Below are 19,315 nucleotides of genomic sequence, written 5' to 3' on the forward strand. Positions count from 1 at the left end.
TCACTCTGCCAGTGGCCCTCTGTGCTGTCACCCCCCCCCCCCCGAGCTCTGTATCCAAGCAGCAGGCAGAAATGGTGCTGCGGCAGTCCATGGAAATTGGGGACATTGTGCACCTATAGGACTCACCTGGGACTGAGCACATTTTTTCTTTATGAAATGTAAAAATAATGAATGATTCTTACCCTCATTTTGGGGGTATATACATATATACAGACAGCAGTAGAATCTGGGGAGACACAGCACACATAACATAATGGAGATACGACGTGACATGCACACGTGTACGGTACCGTGTCACCGGAATCCCTATGTATCACACGGATCCCCCTAGTCCTGGAAGTGATCATTTCCTGCACTCATTCTATTCAGAACCTTTTTTTATTAATATGCGTAATAAATAAACAAACCAATAAATATACAGATATGGCAGAAGACACCGAGATAACAGGCGCAGATGTAACACACAAGGGTTAATTCGGCACGAGCAGATGTACATACGCTGCGGTGGCTTCGACTAACCCCTACCGCTGCCAGAAAGTGTCACGTGGAAAGTGCTGGGCACCAGTTTGTATAATGTAACAGGAAATAATAACATGACAATAATAAGTCCTGTCCTTTATCACTATGGGGGGAATTCAATTTCCAGAGAACGCTGCGAGTTGTCGTGACCATGGCGTTTAAATGCCCACCTCACCTCGCTCCCTCTGCCCGGTTGGCCAAATGTGGGATATGAATGAAAGCCTAGGGGGGTAGCGAACTTAGCGCGGCTATCGTCCTTTTGTAAATGAGAAATAAAAATCTTAAACGCAGCCGAAACATGTTATAACACAGCGGCGCCAGTAAGTAACCTCCAGCTTATGTTTCTGGTGGTTCTCAGGCCTCAGTCATAGACAGGTGTGACAGGAGCCCAGGTGGAGGTCAGATTTGAGAATGGCTGCTTTTTTCCCAACCCAGTCACTGGTAGAGACTTCCGAAGTTCTATAAGTGCCTCTGGCAGCAGGGGGAGCTATAGAGCAGGTGATATTCATGTCAATACAGCTGTACATAAAGAGACAGACATTGCCGCACCCCATAAGCAACCTACACTGCGATACAGTATCGGAATGAGACACCTTTGGCTGTACAGAAATGCCACAGCGAGCCAAGAATTCACACCCCTCCCATCGGCAATACACTGTCATGGGTATCTCCTGACCTGCCCCCCCCCAATATCACTCATATTACAGAATGCAAAGACCCCCTGAAGACCACCCACAGCAGCTGTGTCTGAAAGATGACACTTAGGAGCTGATTGGCTGGCAGTTACGATGAGACAATAGAATAAGTCTCTTTCATTCTCTGAGCCTCGGAACCGGTGCCTGTGAATCACACCTCCTTCTGCATCATGGGACATTAAATACTGCAGGTGTCTTAGTCCAGGCAGGTACAGCGTGAACGCAGCTCAGGTGATGACGGGGTCGGCAGTCTGTTGCTTGTGCTTCCCCGGGAGAAGCATTCGCTCATGTGCAGGACAGAGAGGACAGCGGCAGGCCAGCCTCCCATACCCTGAGCCGCAGATCCACGCCAACATGGCCGCCCTGTCATATATACTCAGGACAGATACATCAAGGACAGCCGTAGCTCATCACTATTACAGTAGATCTGTGGGAACCTCTAATCTATATATATATACACTAGTGCGCCCACCTGTCCTTGGCCAACCACCCCGGCATCTGTTACCGCAGTGCAAGCAACCAGCGCACACACTGCCCGGCCACGCCCACCTATATATACAGCCCGCCCCATCCACACGTACACACACAACCGAGTAACTGTACAACTCCCGGATCCACCGAATATCCAGTACAAACACTCGCCGGGCGGCGCGTTTCAGCAATAAAGCGGTGGTGAGGGGTCATGTGACCACAATCGCTGACATCACACTAAAAACAGTTTAAACCCCCCACCCACCCTTCATTTATAACTGTTGTCTTCAGCCGACATGAGAATAATCTCTATAAGATCCAATACGTCACTGAAAGTCCTAAGCGGTAATGAGAACAGTGTTATGTTAGAGTAGGGGTATACAGTAATAGCTTATTATATACAATCGTTCCAGTATTAGCTAATGATATTATTACTACATCACTATAATGATTCTCCATGAGAAAAGACATCGTCCTCAATAACGAAATTACAGATCGGAAATGCGATTCGTTCACTACAAGTCCCATTCCGCTGCGCTACGGAGCCGTACGCAGAGCGGGGCCAACTCTATTGCAGTCTGTACATGTCTGGAACCTCTACCAGAATTGCTCGTCCTTCTACCAGAAACATTCTCTTATCTCTCAATATATCCACCGCTGCCGGTTCCAAACCCAAAGCAGGTCCTCGCGTTACAGAACTAATCATTTCTACCTTGACGTTCTAGGTCAACGTTCCCCAACTGAGCCTTCAATCCTACAAACCGTCTCTCTCTATCCGCTTGGAACATTTATCACCTTAGCAATAACCGGTTCCGGATACCGCCCTACCACTGTAACGTTCCTGGTCGCCCCGCTCCCACATTTCGCACATCTTTCTACCTTTAGCCGTCTGAGTTATTAAATGTAAGCAATATAATAAAATCTGAAGCTAAGCCGATACAGGATAACGAGTAACTTTCATGCCCTGCGCTTCCGGTAACCAAGAAACAGAGTGTAAGCTCTTTGGATCAGACACTGTATGGTTTTTTGTTTGTTTGTTTGTTTGTCTTGCATAAACTATCCTAAAATAAAGTTTTTGGACATTAAGTGCTAAGTACAGGAGAGGAGACGGGAGCTGCGGTTGCCGGCCGGTATCGAGTCCGAAAATATGAAAGCGTTAGGGAAAGTCACATTTTCTTCTAGGGTGTCTGCATGCACAGCACACGTCAATATCACGGCTAAGCACACGTGCACGTTGGTTTGGGCGCAGGAAGAAAGAATACTGTAGGTATCGGGACCCACCCCACACTTCCAGGTTCTCCAGTTTCCTAGGAGAGGTTAAAAAACAGACAGTGATCATGTTAGGGGATCCGTCCTAGGGAGGAACCAGGGGGGAGATTGGCGTGTTCCTCCTGCCGGCATCAGAATGAGCCCCGTCTTCGAGTGTCATGAGCGCACCGCGCCACAATATGTTATGAGTCCACTCGATCGGGCTGGGGAACAAACTTTAGGGGCATCAGCCCGTTCCGGCGTAAGGGTCCGCACCGCAGCTGGTCGGATTGCGGTTCGTAGACAAAGCGGAAGTCCTGCTGTTTCTGTTCCGTGCGATGGCGGAGAGGGTCGAGCGGCCTGGTGGGTGAGAAAGACAACAAGAAACATCCCATCAGTGAGCATCGTCATCACTAGCTGTGGGGGGGCAACCGAAGCATTACACATCTCTAGGGGTACACCTGGTTCCCGTATATATTCTCTCACTACACAGAGAAATAACCGGGACAGCAGCGGAGGTGAACTAATATACATAGATACTGTACAAGTGCAGCGTCTCACATGAATCATTACACTGTAGCAGCGATAACGTATGAAGACACATCTGTATCTGCACATGGAAACGCAACGATGCACCCCTGTATTATCTGCTGCACTAACATCTCAACCTCTCCACCTCTTTCTCCTTCCCCCACTTCCTCTTTCTCTACCTCTCCCCTTTCGTCGCTTCCTCTTTCTCTCCCACTCTCCACGTCTCCCTCTCCTCGCCCCTTCTCTCCCCTTTCCTCGCTTCCTCTTTCCCTCCCTCTCCTCCCCACCTCTCTCTCCTTTTCTCGCCTCCTCTTTCTCTCCTCCCCTTTCTCTATCCTTTCCTCACTTCCTCTTTCTCTCCCTCCTCTTTCCGGTAGTTGTGTATTATCACGGCGCCCCCGATATTTAGTTGCACGATTTTTGATCGCATTGCATCGCATGCCATACACCCGATGCACTGCGATGCGATGTAAGCCCCCTATACGATGTTAGCACCCTAATGGGTGGTTACAATGTTAAATGCACCCCCACGCCACCCCAACAGTATGAACGTGAACTAGAAGCATGGCGAGAGCAGCGAGCCCGCGAGGGGCGGCGGTACGCGTCCTCCGACCTTTTCATACCCCCACTATCCACGTTGGCGTGGAGTTGACTTTAGTGTGGCGAGCACAGCGAGCCCGAAGCGTGGCGTTGTCTTTCCCCACTTCCTCTTTCTCTCCCTCTCCTCCCCCCTTCTCTCTCCTTTCCTCGCTTCCTCTTTCTCTCTCTCCTCTTTCCTACCTCTCCACCTCTCCCTTCCCGCCTCTCTTGTCTTTCCCCACTTCCTCTTTCTCTCCCTCTCCTCCCCCTTCTCTCTCCTTTCCTCGCTTCCTCTTTCTCTCCCTCCTCTTTCCTACCTCTCCCCACCTCTCCCTTCCCGCCTCTCTCCTCTTTCCCCGCTTCCTCTTTCCTACCTCTCCCCACCTCTCCCTTCCCGCCTCTCTCCTCTTTCCCCGCTTCCTCTTTCTTTCTCCCTCTCCACCTCTTCCTCCTCCTTCTCTCTCCTTTCCTCTGTCCCCTTTTTTCTCTCTCCACCTCTCTCCACCCTTTTCCTCCCGGTTATGGTATAAAGGGTTGGCAGTGTCTAGGTCGATCCCAAAGGAATGACATGGACAAAATAGACATAGAAAAAAGGTTGACGCAAGTTTAATATATAAATGGTCGACACAAAAGGTTGAGATGATTTTTATGTTTTTTTTGTTGGCGATTTGTAGGTTTTAGCATGTGGACCCCAAATTAGTCTACTGCGTCTGCCCAGCATGCTTCAGGAAAGGTGTCTTATGCCACTAGGCATGCAATACTGTTCCCAATTGGACTCCACGTCACCCTTTTCATATGTCGATCATTGTCATGGCAACTAATGACTATTCATCTTCAACAGAATTTGGATCTCTCTCTCCTCTCTATCCTATGTAGGGTATATATGGAGCACACGATCTTTGACAAACCCTGACTGTAGCAGGTAGGATCTCCGAAATGACCAAACGATTGGCGGGGACACACATCAGATCCGATCGAAAACATGCCCAATTTACATACAATCGGTCGAAGTGAGGCCAAATCATTGTGGTGTGTACCCAGCATGGGTGTATATATATTCACAGCACAACCTTACTATACATGTTGTTACATTACAGCCTTATTCCAAAGTGGAATGAATTCATTTTCCCCCCTGAAAGATGCTGGTGTCACTATATTCACAAAGACTTGAGGCTGTAATTGCTGCCAAAGGTGCATCAACAAAGTATTGAGCAAAGGCTGTGAATACTTATGTACATGTGATTTCTTAGTTTTTTTTTTATTATTAATACATTTGTAAAAATCTCCCAAAAACTTTTTTCACCTTGTTATTATGGGGTGTTGTGTGCAGCATTTTGAGGAAAGAAATGAATTTATTCCATTTTTGGCATAATAAAATGTGGAAATAGTGAAGCGCTGTGAATACTTTTCGGATGCTCTGTACACACACACACACACACACATACTGAAGTCTTTATTATCAGAAGTCTGATTGTATACAATGTAACATAATAATTACTATCAGACGCGGTCCAGGTGCTACTTACCGAGGATCCTGTGTACACGGAGAGGCCGGCACTGTCTCTTCCTTCTCAGCAGCAGCAGCAGCGTCCCCCCAGATTCCTGTGCTCACTGTCTGAGCCACCATCTGGAACACAGACTTGTCCAAGCTCAGCCAGCCTGAGGGCAGCCTGCGGCACAGAGAGAAGCGGGTGAGTCACCGGGCTGAGGACTATACCCACAGGGACCCAATCATCAGCCAACCTTGCCACTACAATGCTTCATGCAATGGGGGGAATGTATTAATCCTTGGAGAGAGATAAAGTGGGCAAATCAATCAGACTGAAGTTATCATTTTTATGTAGCTCAGTCTGTAAAATGAGACTTAGGGGTAAATTTACTAGAATGGGAGTTCCATTGAAGATTGGGTGTTGCCCGTAGCAATGAAGGGTGATGGGCCTACGCTGTGTACCGGGAAATAAGGGACAGCGGGCGTGACAGCGACAGCAATTAGTACTCTGGGTAACAATATACTAATTACAGCACGTATTCAATGGAAGAAGAAAAACAAATCTGTCACCTACATGTGGACATCCCATAATCCCTCTCACCCAGGGTTGCCTACCCTCCTTGAAATCGCCGCCCCCTCATCGAAGGCCAGCGAATTGCAGGATTTTCCATACTTGGAGAGGGGCTTGATGACATCTATATCAGGCCCCGCCCCCCGAAGTGCTGCTGACAGTCTCCTCTCTGGGCTTTTCCCAGAGAGGAGACTTTAAAAGTAGGTTACCTTGCTCTCATCATGGGGCATATGCGCCATTGCATGGAGAGAGATAAAGTACCAGCCATTCAGCACTTAACTGCTATGTCTGAAAAATGTCAGTTACGAGCTGGTTGTTTGGTAGTTTATCTCTCTCCAAATGGTGATGCATATGTCCTCTTATTCACACAGCCTCACCCAGGGGTGTAACTAGAACTTTCTAGTCCCATTGCAAATCACGAAAGGGCGACTCCAGATACTACAGCCTTTGTTACTACAATACCCCATAGGGGCAGGAGAAAGAGGGGGAAGAGAGAGAGAAAGAGGGTCTCAGGGGGAGGGGAGAGAGAATGAGAAAGGAGTGAGACAGAGAGAGAGAGACGGAGAGAGGTTTTGTGGAAAAAGAGGGAATGAGAGAAAGAGAGAGAGTGTCAGGGAGAGAAAGTGTCAGGGAGATCGTGTGTCGGGGAGAGAAAGTGTCGGAGATAGCGTGTCAGGGATGGAAAGTGTCAGGGAGAGAAAGTGTCAGGAAGAGAAAGTGTCAGGGAGAGAAAGTGTCAGGGAGATAGTGTTTTAGGGAGAGAAAGTGTCAGGGAGAGAAAGTGTCAGGGAGTTAGTGTGTCAGGGAGAGAAAGTGTCATGGAGATGGTGTGTCAGGGAGATAGTGTGTCGGGGACAGAAAGTGTCAGGGAGATAGTGTGTCAGGGAGATAGTGTGTCAGGGAGTGAAAGTGTCAGGAAGATAGTGTGTAAGGGAGAGAAAGTGTCAGGGAGATAGTGTGTCAGGGAGAGAAAGTGTGTCAGAGAGAGAAAGTGTCAGGGAGAGAAAGTGTCAGGGAGATAAAGTGTCAGGGAGAGAAAGTGTCAGGGAGATAGTGTTTTAGGGAGAGAAAGTGTCAGGAAGATAGTGTGTAAGGGAGAGAAAGTGTCAGGGAGATAGTGTGTCAGGGAGAGAAAGTGTGTCAGAGAGAGAAAGTGTCAGGGAGAGAAAGTGTCAGGGAGAGAAAGTGTCAGGGAGAGAAAGTGTCAGGGAGAGAAAGTGTGTTAGAGAGAGAAAGTGTCAGGGAGATAGTGTGTCAGAAGAGAAAGTTTCAGGGAGATAGTGTGTCGGGGAGAGAAAGTGTCAGGGAGATAGTGTGTTGGGGAGAGAAAGGGAGAAGGAGCGAGTTAGAGAGAGAGAGTTGAGGGGTTTCATGTAAAAAAGGGGAATGAAAGAGAGACAGGGTGAGATTTGATAGGATGAGAGATTCAGAAAGTGAGAGATTTGGGAAGAAATCTCCAGGTTTTTTTAAAGCGGCAATCATTTACACTGCAAATTCAAACTGCTTTTGCAGTGTAAATGATTGCCACTTTAAAAAACCTGGAGATTTCTTCCCAAATCTCTCACTTTCTGAATCTCTCATCCTATTAAACCTACCCACAGTGTCAGGATGAGAGAGTCAGGGAGATAGTGTGTCGGGGAGAGAGAGGGAGTGAATTAGAGAGATAGAGAGGGGGGTTTAATGGAAAAAAAGAGAATGAAAGAGAGACAGTGTCAGGGAGAGTGAGAACGGGCGAGTTGTAGAGAAAGAGGGGAGGAATTTTAGTGGAAAAAGAGAATGAATTAGAAAAAGAGACACTGTCAGGCAGAGAGAAGGAGCGAGCAGGAGAGACATTACTTGACTACAGCACAGGATGGGGGTGGAGGCAGGATGGATAGGAGGGGTCATAGACAGACATGGCTGAACCCTCTTATTATACAGGGTGAAGCTGTTATGGGGATTGGTGGCTTGTGGGGGCCCCAAAGGAAATATCACTGCACCCTCTAAAATGCATTATTAGTTTTTTCGGTACTTATGTAATATCTGGGCTCCCGTTTTTCTTATGAGACCGCGTCCCCTCGCGGGGCTCGCAGCTCTCGCCACGCTTCGGGCACGGTGGCTCGCTGCGCTCACCACACTATATAAAATCAACTCCATGCGTAGTTGGATAGTAGGGGTATGAAAAAATGGGGTGTATTTAACATTGGAGCCCAGATAATACATAAGTACCGTTTTTTCTATTAATTTCTTTATTTGAAATCACTGCTGCCGTGTCAGGTTCGGGGCCCACAGTGTACTTATTGGTTCGGGGCCCAGTGTACTTACTGATTAGGGTCCCGGCAGTGTACTTACTAGTTCAGGTCCCAGCAATGTACTTACTGTACTTACTGGTTTAGGTCCCAGGAATGTACTTACTGGTTCGGGGCCCACAGTGTACTTACTGGTTCTGGTCCCCAGTGTAGTTACTGGGAGGCAGGAGGGAGGCTGAGCTACTTGTTCTAAAGAGTCTGTGTGGCTACAGCTGCAGTAGGGGCAGCGGGATTGCATGGACTGATGGACACACACTGATTGTGCTTGTACAGTGCTGCATCCGTCAACCACACACAAACGCCACGGCTCTGAAGAACAAGCGTCTCCGCCTCCCTACCAGTAAGTACACTGCAAGCCATGAACCAGTAGTGGCAGCAGTGGTTAAAAATAAAATATGAAGAAAGGGTGCACACCACCAGCCTCACCTGTTATTCTGCTTGGACTCCCCCAGAGGTCTCCTTGACCCGAACAAGTGTCCCCATTTCCTGGCCGGGCTGCTTTGCGCGCTCTCTCTTCCTGCACTCTCGTGGACACCTTCCTGTGTGGCATTCTGTGTGCCCCCTTTCTCCTTCTCTTGTCCACGTTTAAGTTCATTTAGCACAGACTCCGGGGGACTCCCCATCCATGACTTCCGCTCTTTTTGTGCACTGTCTGCCGTCTCTTTCTTAGATGTCTTATCCTCCACCATCCCTTCCAGGCTGGGACAGGCCTCTGCTCCATCTATGACCCCCTCTCTGGGTGGCGGTGCTTTCTTAGGTGTGCCACCGTTACCTGGCCTCCTCCTATCCTGCCGCATGAATTTGGCCCTGTCGGATGAGTTCTCTATGTAGACCTGGGAACTCTGCATCAGTTGGTACCACCACCCGGCCTGCTTGTCTCGTTTCACTTCCATCGTATGCTCTTTCTTTTGCTCTTCGTCCATTTCCACCGCTGCGGCTCCCTCCCCGGTTGGCCTCTCAATGTTCGACACCTCTAATGATGACCTTTCACAGCTTTCTTTCTCCTGGCTCCCCTGGTCGTCCTCCTCCTCGCGGCTTCTCATGAGCTGGATGGTGGAGTGAACAGACTGCAGCAGGTCTTGCTTCACCCGGAGCATCTCCTTCTGTTGCTGCTGCTCCCGACTCATTTGGACCAGGTGGTGCTCAAAGAGAAGGTCCAAGTCGAAAGGTAGAAGAGATAGAGGCTGGAGGAGGAGAAGGAGCTCTTCAAAGAGAGGTTGGCAAACGCCATGTGATACAGACAAGAAGCCAACCATATCGTAGTGAGCCCAGATGATGTCTGAGGAGGAAACAATCAGGGGTTAGATAGTTCCACACTTATCTGAAGTAGAATAGAGTGACGTACGGGTAGCGAGATTCATTAAATGTTTACAAACAAGGATATAGCTCCGTAAATATGTGTACAAGACTCCTATACGTTACCTACCTTCATGGTTGTAGAGGTGGTTGAACCAGAACTCAACGGAACGGATGCTGGAAAACACAAGAAATACAGAATACGTCAAACAGTCAGTTTAAGGGAAATCTCAGGTCTATCTATGTGTTAAGAGGAAACACTTTGTAACCAGTGGCAACTAAGGGGTTTGTGAAGCAGTTGGAAGACACTCACTTAAGAAGGCCAAAGATGAAGGCGTTGAAGCGCAGGCTGTGATTGGACAGCTCGGAGTACTGGTTAACCTTCTGGCATAAGAAGTGCAGCAGTTTGGTGGAAGGACCTGGAATGTAAGAAGAAATGTTCTAGATGAGTTCTATCCCTTCACTCTTCTGGCATACTCAACGAGCCCAGACCTGGCCAACATGCCACCTAAATGTCAGGGGAACCCGGCATTATGAAGCCCATAAGCTGCGACAGGCAACGGCATCTGTAGAGGCCATTGCCTATCTGCCACTAGCTACCGAGAGTTTCACAGGACCATAGATTAGGATTCAACGGACACTTAGGGGGACATTTACCAAAATGGATTCGTAGAAAAAAGGTGTATTCGTAGGGAGAAATACACCTTTTTTTTACGAATTTGTATTTTCGGGATTTACAATCCCAAAAATACAACAATTCGTAGTCCTAAAGATGGGACATTCGTATTTGTAGTTACAAATACGAATGCCCTACACCATCGATAGGATACGACAGAAATCACCATTCAAAAGAATGGTGGTTTCTGATTTACTAAGCAGCCGTATGGATAATACGGCTGCTAAGTGGTGTGAAACACCCACGCAAATACGACAGGAAAATAGAACACCATTTTCCTGTTCTATTTGCGTTTTAGCCTGCACGGATCAGTCAGATCCGTGCAGGCTGCAGTGTAAAAAAATAGAAAAAAAATTAAATATTAAAAAAAAAAACGGCGTGGGGTCCCCCCCACAGCCGAAACCAGCACCAGGCTGAAGGAGCCGGGGCCGGTAATTAAAAATCAGGGAACCCGACAAATAGGGGTTCCCCGATTTTTAACAACCAGCCCCAGGCTCCAGGTCCGGGGCTGGTTCCCAAAATACGGGGGACAAAATGAGTAGGGGTCCCCCGTATTTTAAGAACCAGCCCCAGGCAAAACCAGCCAGCAGGGTAATGTCACAGCCGGGTGACACTTATAATATAAGGTCCCGCGGCCAAAACATTCTCCCTACCGACCAGTCAGCCTGGCCAGGGGCCCTGGGGGAGTGGGGACCCCCCCAATGAAGGGGTCCCCCCCTCCAGGACTTACCTGACCAGGCTGAAGCCTGGTGCTGTCCTCGATGCCCCTGGGCGGTGGGCATCGAGCTGATAAATGGTGTAAAAAATAGATAAAACTATTGTTTTTTACTGTGGCACTACAAGTGCCAGCAAGCCTCCCCAGCAAGCTGGGACTTGGAGAACCACAAGTCCCAGCCTGCTGGGCATTAAAGGGCCCGCTAGCACTTGTAGTTCCACAGTTAAAAAAATAGTGCACAAAACACACTGACACACTTTTAAAATAAAACTTTAATACATACAAAGCCCACACATACTAATACTTACCTATCTTCTTCCCGTAGGTAGCCCTGGTCCTGATGTCCTCCGGTCCTGTGTCGGCGTTCCTCTTCATGTCGACGTCCTTCTTGAAGTCGACGTCCCTGTCGGCGATGGCGTCCGGTGTCCGGGTCCGACGAAATCCATGGAGGAAGCTGTGGAAGGAAACCATACTCACCTGTCCCAGCGCGACGTAGTCCAGGTAAGGGTCTTTGCAAAAAAACAAACCGACAGCCCGAAACCAAGCGGACACGGAGACGCACGGTGTTTGTTTACATCGTGCGGCTCCGCCTCCCGAATGCCGCTATTGGCCGCCTTGCGGCCTAGCGGCTCCTGATTGTGCGTCTCTCTGTCCGGCTGGATTCGGGTGTCGGTTTGTTTTTTTGCAAAGACCCTTACCTGGACTACGTCGCGCTGGGACAGGTGAGTATGGTTTCCTTCCACAGCTTCCTCAATGGATTTCGTCGGACCCGGACACCGGACGCCATCGCCGACAGGGACGTCGACTTCAAGAAGGACGTCGACATGAAGAGGAACGCCGACACAGGACCGGAGGACATCAGGACCAGGGCTACCTACGGGAAGAAGATAGGTAAGTATTAGTATGTGTGTAATGTGTGTATTAAAGTTTTATTTTAAAAGTGTGTCAGTGTGTTTTGTGCACTATTTTTTTAACTGTGGAACTACAAGTGCCAGCGGGCCCTTTAATGCCCAGCAGGCTGGGACTTGTGGTTCTCCAAGTCCCAGCTTGCTGGGGAGGCTTGCTGGCACTTGTAGTGCCACAGTAAAAAACAATAGTTTTATCTAAATTTTACACCATTTATCAGCTCGATGCCCACCGCCCAGGGGCATCGAGGACAGCACCAGGCTTCAGCCTGGTCAGGTAAGTCCTGGAGGGGGGGGACCCCTTCATTGGGGGGGTCCCCACTCCCCCAGGGCCCCTGGCCAGGCTGACTGGTCGGTAGGGAGAATGTTTTGGCCGCGGGACCTTATATTATAAGTGTCCCCCGGCTGTGAGATTACCCTGCTGGCTGGTTTTGCCTGGGGCTGGTTCTTAAAATACGGGGGACCCCTACTCATTTTGTCCCCCGTATTTTGGGAACCAGCCCCGGACCTGGAGCCTGGGGCTGGTTGTTAAAAATCGGGGAACCCCTATTTGTCGGGTTCCCTGATTTTTAATTACCGGCCCCGGCTCCTTCAGCCTGGTGCTGGTTACAGCTGTGGGGGGGGACCCCACGCCGGGTTTTTTTTTTATTTATTTATTTTTCTATTTTTTTTTACACTAAAGCCTGCACGGATCTGACTGATCCGTGCAGACTGCTAGAAATAATTTGTATTAGCGGCCGTATATACGGCCGCTAATACGGATGGCTACACCATCGGAGGGTTACAAAGCAGTCGTATCTGACTGCTTTGTAACTGACCCTCCGGAACACGAGTTTGCATACGACTTAAACAGTCGTATGCAGTCGTAGGGAAAATACCAATACGAAAAACTAGGTTTTTCATATTGGTAAATTTCCCCCATAATGTGACACGATTCTAATGGTAATGTCCCTTTAATCTTCTGGAAGCTATGATAATGATGGGGGTGCCTGTGACAATGATGGGAGTGTCAGCAAAGATGACAGCAGTGCCTATGACAATGATGGAAGTGTCTCTGAAGATGATGGGTGTGCCTGTGACAAGGATGGGAGTGTCTATGAAGATGATGGGAGTATCTATGATAATGATGGGAGTGTCGATGAAGATGATAGATGTGTCTGCGACAATGATGGGAGAGTCTGTGACAATGATGTGAGTGTCTGTGAAGATGATGGGAGTGTCTGTGACAATGATGGGAGTGTCTGTAACAATGATGGGAGAGTCTGTGACAAGGATGGGAGTGTCTATGAAGATGATGGGAGAGTCTGTGATAATGATGGGAGAGTCTGTGACAATGATGTGAGAGTCTGTGACAATGATGGGAGTGTCTGTGACAATGATGGGAGAGTCTGTGACAATGATGGGAGTGTCTGCGACAATGATGGGAGAGTCTGTGACAATGATGTGAGTGTCTGTGACAATGATGGGAGTGTCTGTGACAATGATGGGAGTGTCTGTAACAATGATGGGAGAGTCTGTGACAAGGATGGGAGTGTCTATGAAGATGATGGGAGAGTCTGTGATAATGATGGGAGAGTCTGTGACAATGATGGGAGTGTCTGTGACAATGATGGGAGAGTCTGTGACAATGATGGGAGTGTCTGTAACAATGATGGGAGTGTCTGTGAAGATGATGGGAGTGTCTGTGACAATGATGGGAGAGTCTGTGACAATGATGGGAGAGTCTGTGACAATGATGGGAGTGTCTGTAACAATGATGGGAGAATCTGTGACAATGATGGGAGTGTCTGTGACAATGATGGGAGAGTCTGTGACATTGATGGGAGAGTCTGTGACAATGATGGGAGTGTATGTGACAATGATGGGAGAGTCTGTGACAATGATGGGAGTGTCTGTGACAATGATGGGAGAGTCTGTGACAATGATGGGAGAGTCTGTGACAATGATGGGAGAGTCTGTGACAATGATGGGAGTGTCTGTGACAATGATGGGAGAGTCTGTGACAATGATGGGAGTGTCTGTGACAATGATGGGAGTGTCTGTGACAATGATGGGAGTGTCTGTAACAATGATGGGAGTGTCTGTGACAATGATGGGAGTGTCTGTGACAATGATGGGAGAGTCGGTGACAATGATGGGAGAGTCTGTGACAATGATGGGAGAGTCTGTGACAATGATGGGAGTGTCTGTGACAATAATGGGAGTGTCTGTGACAATGATGGGAGTGTCTGTGACAATGATGGGAGAGTCTGTGACAATGATGGGAGAGTCTGTGACAATAATGGGAGAGTCTGTGACAATGATGGGAGTGTCTGTGACAATGATGGGAGTGTCTGTGACAGTGATGGATGTGTCTGTGACAATGATGGGAGAGTCTGTGACAATGATGGGAGTGTCTGTAACAATGATGGGAGTGTCTGTAACAATGATGGGAGTGTCTGTGACAATGATGGGAGTGTCTGTAACAATGATGGGAGTGTCTGTAACAATGATGGGAGTGTCTGTGACAATGATGGGAGTGTCTGTGACAATGATGGGAGAGTCTGTGACAATGATGGGAGTGTCTGTGACAATGATGGGAGTGTCTGTGAATATGATGGGAGAGTCTGTGACAATGATGGGAGAGTCTGTGACAATGATGGGAGAGTCTGTGACAATGATGGGAGAGTCTGTGACAATGATGGGAGTGTCTGTGACAATGATGGGAGAGTCTGTGACAATGATGGGAGAGTCTGTGACATTGATGGGAGAGTCTGTGACAATGATGGGAGAGTCTGTGACAATGATGGGAGTGTCTGTGACAATGATGGGAGTGTCTGTAACAATGATGGGAGTGTCTGTGACAATGATGGGAGTGTCTGTGACAATGATGGGTGTGCCGGTGAAGATGATGGGAGAGTCTGTGACAATGATGGGAGTGTCTGTGACAATGATGGGAGAGTCTGTGACAATGATGGGAGTGTCTGTAACAATGATGGGAGTGTATGTGACAATGATGGGAGAGTCTGTGACAATGATGGGAGTGTCTGTGACAATGATGGGTGTGCCGGTGAAGATGATGGGAGTGTCTGTGACAATGATGGGAGTGTCTGTGACAATGATGGGAGAGTCTGTGACAATGATGGGAGTGTCTGTAACAATGATGGGAGTGTATGTGACAATGATGGGAGAGTCTGTGACAATGATGGGAGTGTCTGTGACAATGATGGGTGTGCCGGTGAAGATGATGGGAGTGTCTGTGACAATGATGGGAGTGTCTGTAACAATGATGGGAGAGTCTGTGACAATGATGGGAGTGTCTGTGACAATGATGGGAGTGTCTGTGACAGTGATGGATGTGTCTGTGACAATGATGGGAGAGTCTGTGACAATGATGGGAGTGTCTGTGACAATGATGGGTGTGCCGGTGAAGATGATGGGAGTGTCTGTGACAATGATGGGAGTGTCTGTGACAATGATGGGAGTGTCTGTGACAATGATGGGAGTGTCTGTAACAATGATGGGAGTGTCTGTAACAATGATGGGAGTGTCTGTAACAATGATGGGAGTGTCTGTGACAATGATGGGAGTGTCTGTAACAATGATGGGAGTGTCTGTAACAATGATGGGAGTGTCTGTGACAATGATGGGAGTGTCTGTGACAATGATGGGAGAGTCTGTGACAATGATGGGAGTGTCTGTGACAATGATGGGAGTGTCTGTGACAATGATGGGATAGTCTGTGACAATGATGGGAGTGTCTGTGACAATGATGGGTGTGCCGGTGAAGATGATGGGAGTGTCTGTGACAATGATGGGAGAGTCTGTGACAATGATGGGAGTGTCTGTGACAATGATGGGAGTGTCTGTAACAATGATGGGAGTGTCTGTAACAATGATGGGAGTGTCTGTAACAATGATGGGAGTGTCTGTGACAATGATGGGAGTGTCTGTAACAATGATGGGAGTGTCTGTAACAATGATGGGAGTGTCTGTAACAATGATGGGAGTGTCTGTAACAATGATGGGAGAATCTGTGACAATGATGGGAGTGTCTGTGACAATGATGGGAGAGTCTGTGACAATGATGGGAGTGTCTGTAACAATGATGGGAGTGTCTGTGACAATGATGGGAGTGTCTGTAACAATGATGGGAGAGTCTGTGACAATGATGGGAGTGTGTGACAATGATGGGAGAGTCTGTAACAATGATGGGAGAGTCTGTGACAATGATGGGAGTGTCTGTGACAATGATGGGAGAGTCTGTGACAATGATGGGAGAATCTGTGACAATGATGGGAGTGTCTGTGACAATGATGGGAGTGTCTGTGACAATGATGGGAGAGTCTGTGACAATGATGGGAGAGTCTGTGACAATGATGGGAGTGTCTGTGACAATGATGGGAGTGTCTGTGACAATGATGGGAGAGTCTGTGACAATGATGGGAGAGTCTGTGACAATGATGGGAGTGTCTGTGACAATGATGGGAGTGTCTGTGACAATGATGGGAGAGTCTGTAACAATGATGGGAGAGTCTGTGACAATGATGGGAGTGTCTGTGACAATGATGGGAGTGTCTGTGACAATGATGGGAGAGTCTGTGACAATGATGGGAGAATCTGTGACAATGATGGGAGAGTCTGTGACAGTGATGGGAGTGTCTGTGACAGTGATGGGAGTGTCTGTGACAATGATGGGAGAGACTGTGACAATGATGGGAGAGACTGTGACAATGATGGGAGAGACTGTGACAATGATGGGAGTGTCTATGACAATGATGGGAGTGTCTGTGAAGATGATTGGAGTGTCTGTGAAGATGATGGGTGTGCTGGTGAAGATGATGGGAGTGCCGGTGAAGATGATGGGAGTGTCTGTGAAGATGATGGGATTGTCTGTGAAGATGATGGGAGTATGAGAACATTGAGGCATGAGGTTACCCAGCTGCGTAGATGCCTCCACCACAGTCCACGGCATGTTCCTCCTCTGCCCAATAATGACATCCAGGACCCAGGGCTTCAGTCCATCCCTCAGGATGTCCCTGATGGCCGGACACAGGTACTTCAGGATCAGGTGGCCGATATTGGGGCTGACGGAGCTGTTGCCCAGCTTGGCCTGTGCACACATGACAGGGACACGGATATTTATAATATTGGTCATACTGCACACATGACACATGTAAGGAAGAACTGCACACATGACACATGTAAGGAAGAACTGCACACAATAATGTCTGTGCTGGGGATGCTCCACCTACAGGGGACAAGCCAGTCCTCAGGGAACTTCCCGGAGGACTGGCATGTAGCCCGAAACATGTCGGAATAAACGCTTTTATCTGCATTATCAAATCCCTGTGTGTATATATATATATATATATATATATATATATCATACTTGCCTACCTGACCCTCTCCTTCAGGGAGACAATACTCTGTTCCTGGCCTTCCCTGGTAATGTATGATTGCCATATCCCAGGATGGGATACCTTAGCACTGGGCTGGGATCTAGTTCAGGTTCTCGATACAGCCCAGTGTTAAGGTATTTGGAGCCTCCAGCAGGGAGCACTATCTGGACTGCATCCTGCCATATCCCATCCTTGCTGGCTCCAAATACCCTTAGGGGTAAGAAGACCTCTGTAGAAGTGATTGTACATATTTTATGCTTCGTATATGTTTTTATGAACACTCTTTTTTATGGTTATTTATCAATAAACCCTGTTATACTTTCAACCCCTGGCACCCATCTCAATTGTCACACCAATTTTACACTTTCCCATCAAACCTTGAGGTCTGAGGGTGACCTTGGTGATAATCTACAGGCAGCCGGAGTAGGAGCGCAGGACCGAGTCCCTCCAAAAAACCACTAAACACAAAATTCTTTTACTTACACACAAAGCCATAAACCAAACTACACCAACATACATATATTCTCTTATCTCAAAGTATCATCCAACCCGCCCTCTACGCTCCTCCCAAGATCTGCGTCTCTCATCCACACTCATTACTCGCTCCCATTCCCGACTGCAGGACTTTCTACGGGCTGCACCCACTCTGTGGAATGCCCCCCCAAGCACAATAAGACTCTCCTCCAGTCTCCAAACCTATAAGCGTTCCCTGAAAACTCATCTCTTTAGGTAAGCTTATCAAATTCCAGAACCAGTCATAGAACCTTGCATTCTGGTGGAATCGATGCAATAAAGAATACAGTATCTATCCTTATGTATCAATGCCTATTTCCCTATAGATTGTAAGCTTGCGAGCAGGGCCCTCCTACATTTTGACTGTCTGGAAATACTGTTTGTTGTATCACTGTCCCCTTTGTAAAGGGCAACAGAATATGCTGCGCTATATAAGAAACTGTTAATAAATAAATAAAATCACCTATGGTGACACCTTTCTTATCAATCCTAGCTCCCCACAGGGGACAAGCCAGTCCTCAGGGAACTTCCCTGAAGATGGGCATGTAGCCTGAAACATGAATAAACGCTTTTCTCTGCATTATCAAATCCATGACGCCTGATTGCCAATTCCATATATATGTGTATGATATACATATATGTCATGGTTGCCTACCTAACCCTCTCCTTCAGGGAGACAATACTCTGCTCCTGGGCTTCCCCGGTAATGTAGGATTGCCAGCACCTGTGGTGACACCTTTCTTATCAGTTACCTAGCTCCCCACAGGTGCTGGCAATCATACATTATCCATACCTCCCAGCATACCCCTCTCCAGGAGGACACAATGCTCTGTTCCTGGACTTCCCTGGTAATGTATGATTGCCAGCACCTGTGGTGACACCTTTCTTATCAGTTACCTAGCTCCCCACAGGTGCTGGCAATCATACATTATCCATACCTCCCAGCATACCCCTCTCCAGGAGGACACAATTCTCTGTTCCTGGACTTCCCTGGTAATGTATGATTGCCAGCACCTGTGGTGACACCGTTCTTATCAGTTACCTAGCTCCCCACAGGTGCTGGCAATCATACATTATCCATACCTCCCAGCATGCCCCTGTCCAGGAGGACACGATGCTCTGCTCCTGGGCTTCCCTGGTAATGTGTGATTGCCAGCACCTGTGGTGACACCGTTCTTATCAGTTACCTAGCTCCCCACAGGTGCTGGCAATCCTACATTATCCATACCTCCCAGCATGCCCCTCTCCAGGAGGACACAATGCTCTGCTCCTGGGCTTCCCTGGTAATGTATGATTGCCAGCACCTGTGGTGACACCTTTCTTATCAGTTACCTAGCTCCCCACAGGTGCTGGCAATCATACATTATCCATACCTCCCAGCATGCCCCTCTACAGGAGGACACAATGCTCTGCTCCTGGGCTTCCCTGGTAATGTAAG

The 19,315-nt window shown here is 48.2% G+C and overlaps 1 protein-coding gene across 3 annotated transcripts in view; it reads right to left on the reverse strand.

Moving 5' to 3' along the window:
- Positions 1-359: 359 nt before the first annotated feature.
- Positions 360-19,315, reverse strand: part of RUSC2 (RUN and SH3 domain containing 2) — a 64,034-nt gene continuing 45,078 nt past the window's right edge. For all 3 annotated transcript variants that reach the window (XM_083155398.1, XM_083155395.1, XM_083155396.1), the window contains 6 exons: positions 16,901-17,075; positions 10,001-10,106; positions 9,818-9,864; positions 8,818-9,670; positions 5,570-5,713; positions 360-3,293 (listed from right to left, as the gene is read on the reverse strand). In XM_083155398.1, the coding sequence (XP_083011524.1) occupies positions 3,137-3,293; positions 5,570-5,713; positions 8,818-9,670; positions 9,818-9,864; positions 10,001-10,106; positions 16,901-17,075 (1,482 nt within the window). In that variant the 3' untranslated portion in view covers positions 360-3,136. The remainder of the gene's footprint in view (positions 3,294-5,569; positions 5,714-8,817; positions 9,671-9,817; positions 9,865-10,000; positions 10,107-16,900; positions 17,076-19,315) is intronic.

Source organism: Crinia signifera, chromosome 1, assembly GCF_055691185.1.
Source record: "Crinia signifera chromosome 1, ASM5569118v1, whole genome shotgun sequence".
NCBI lineage: Eukaryota > Metazoa > Chordata > Amphibia > Anura > Myobatrachidae > Crinia > Crinia signifera.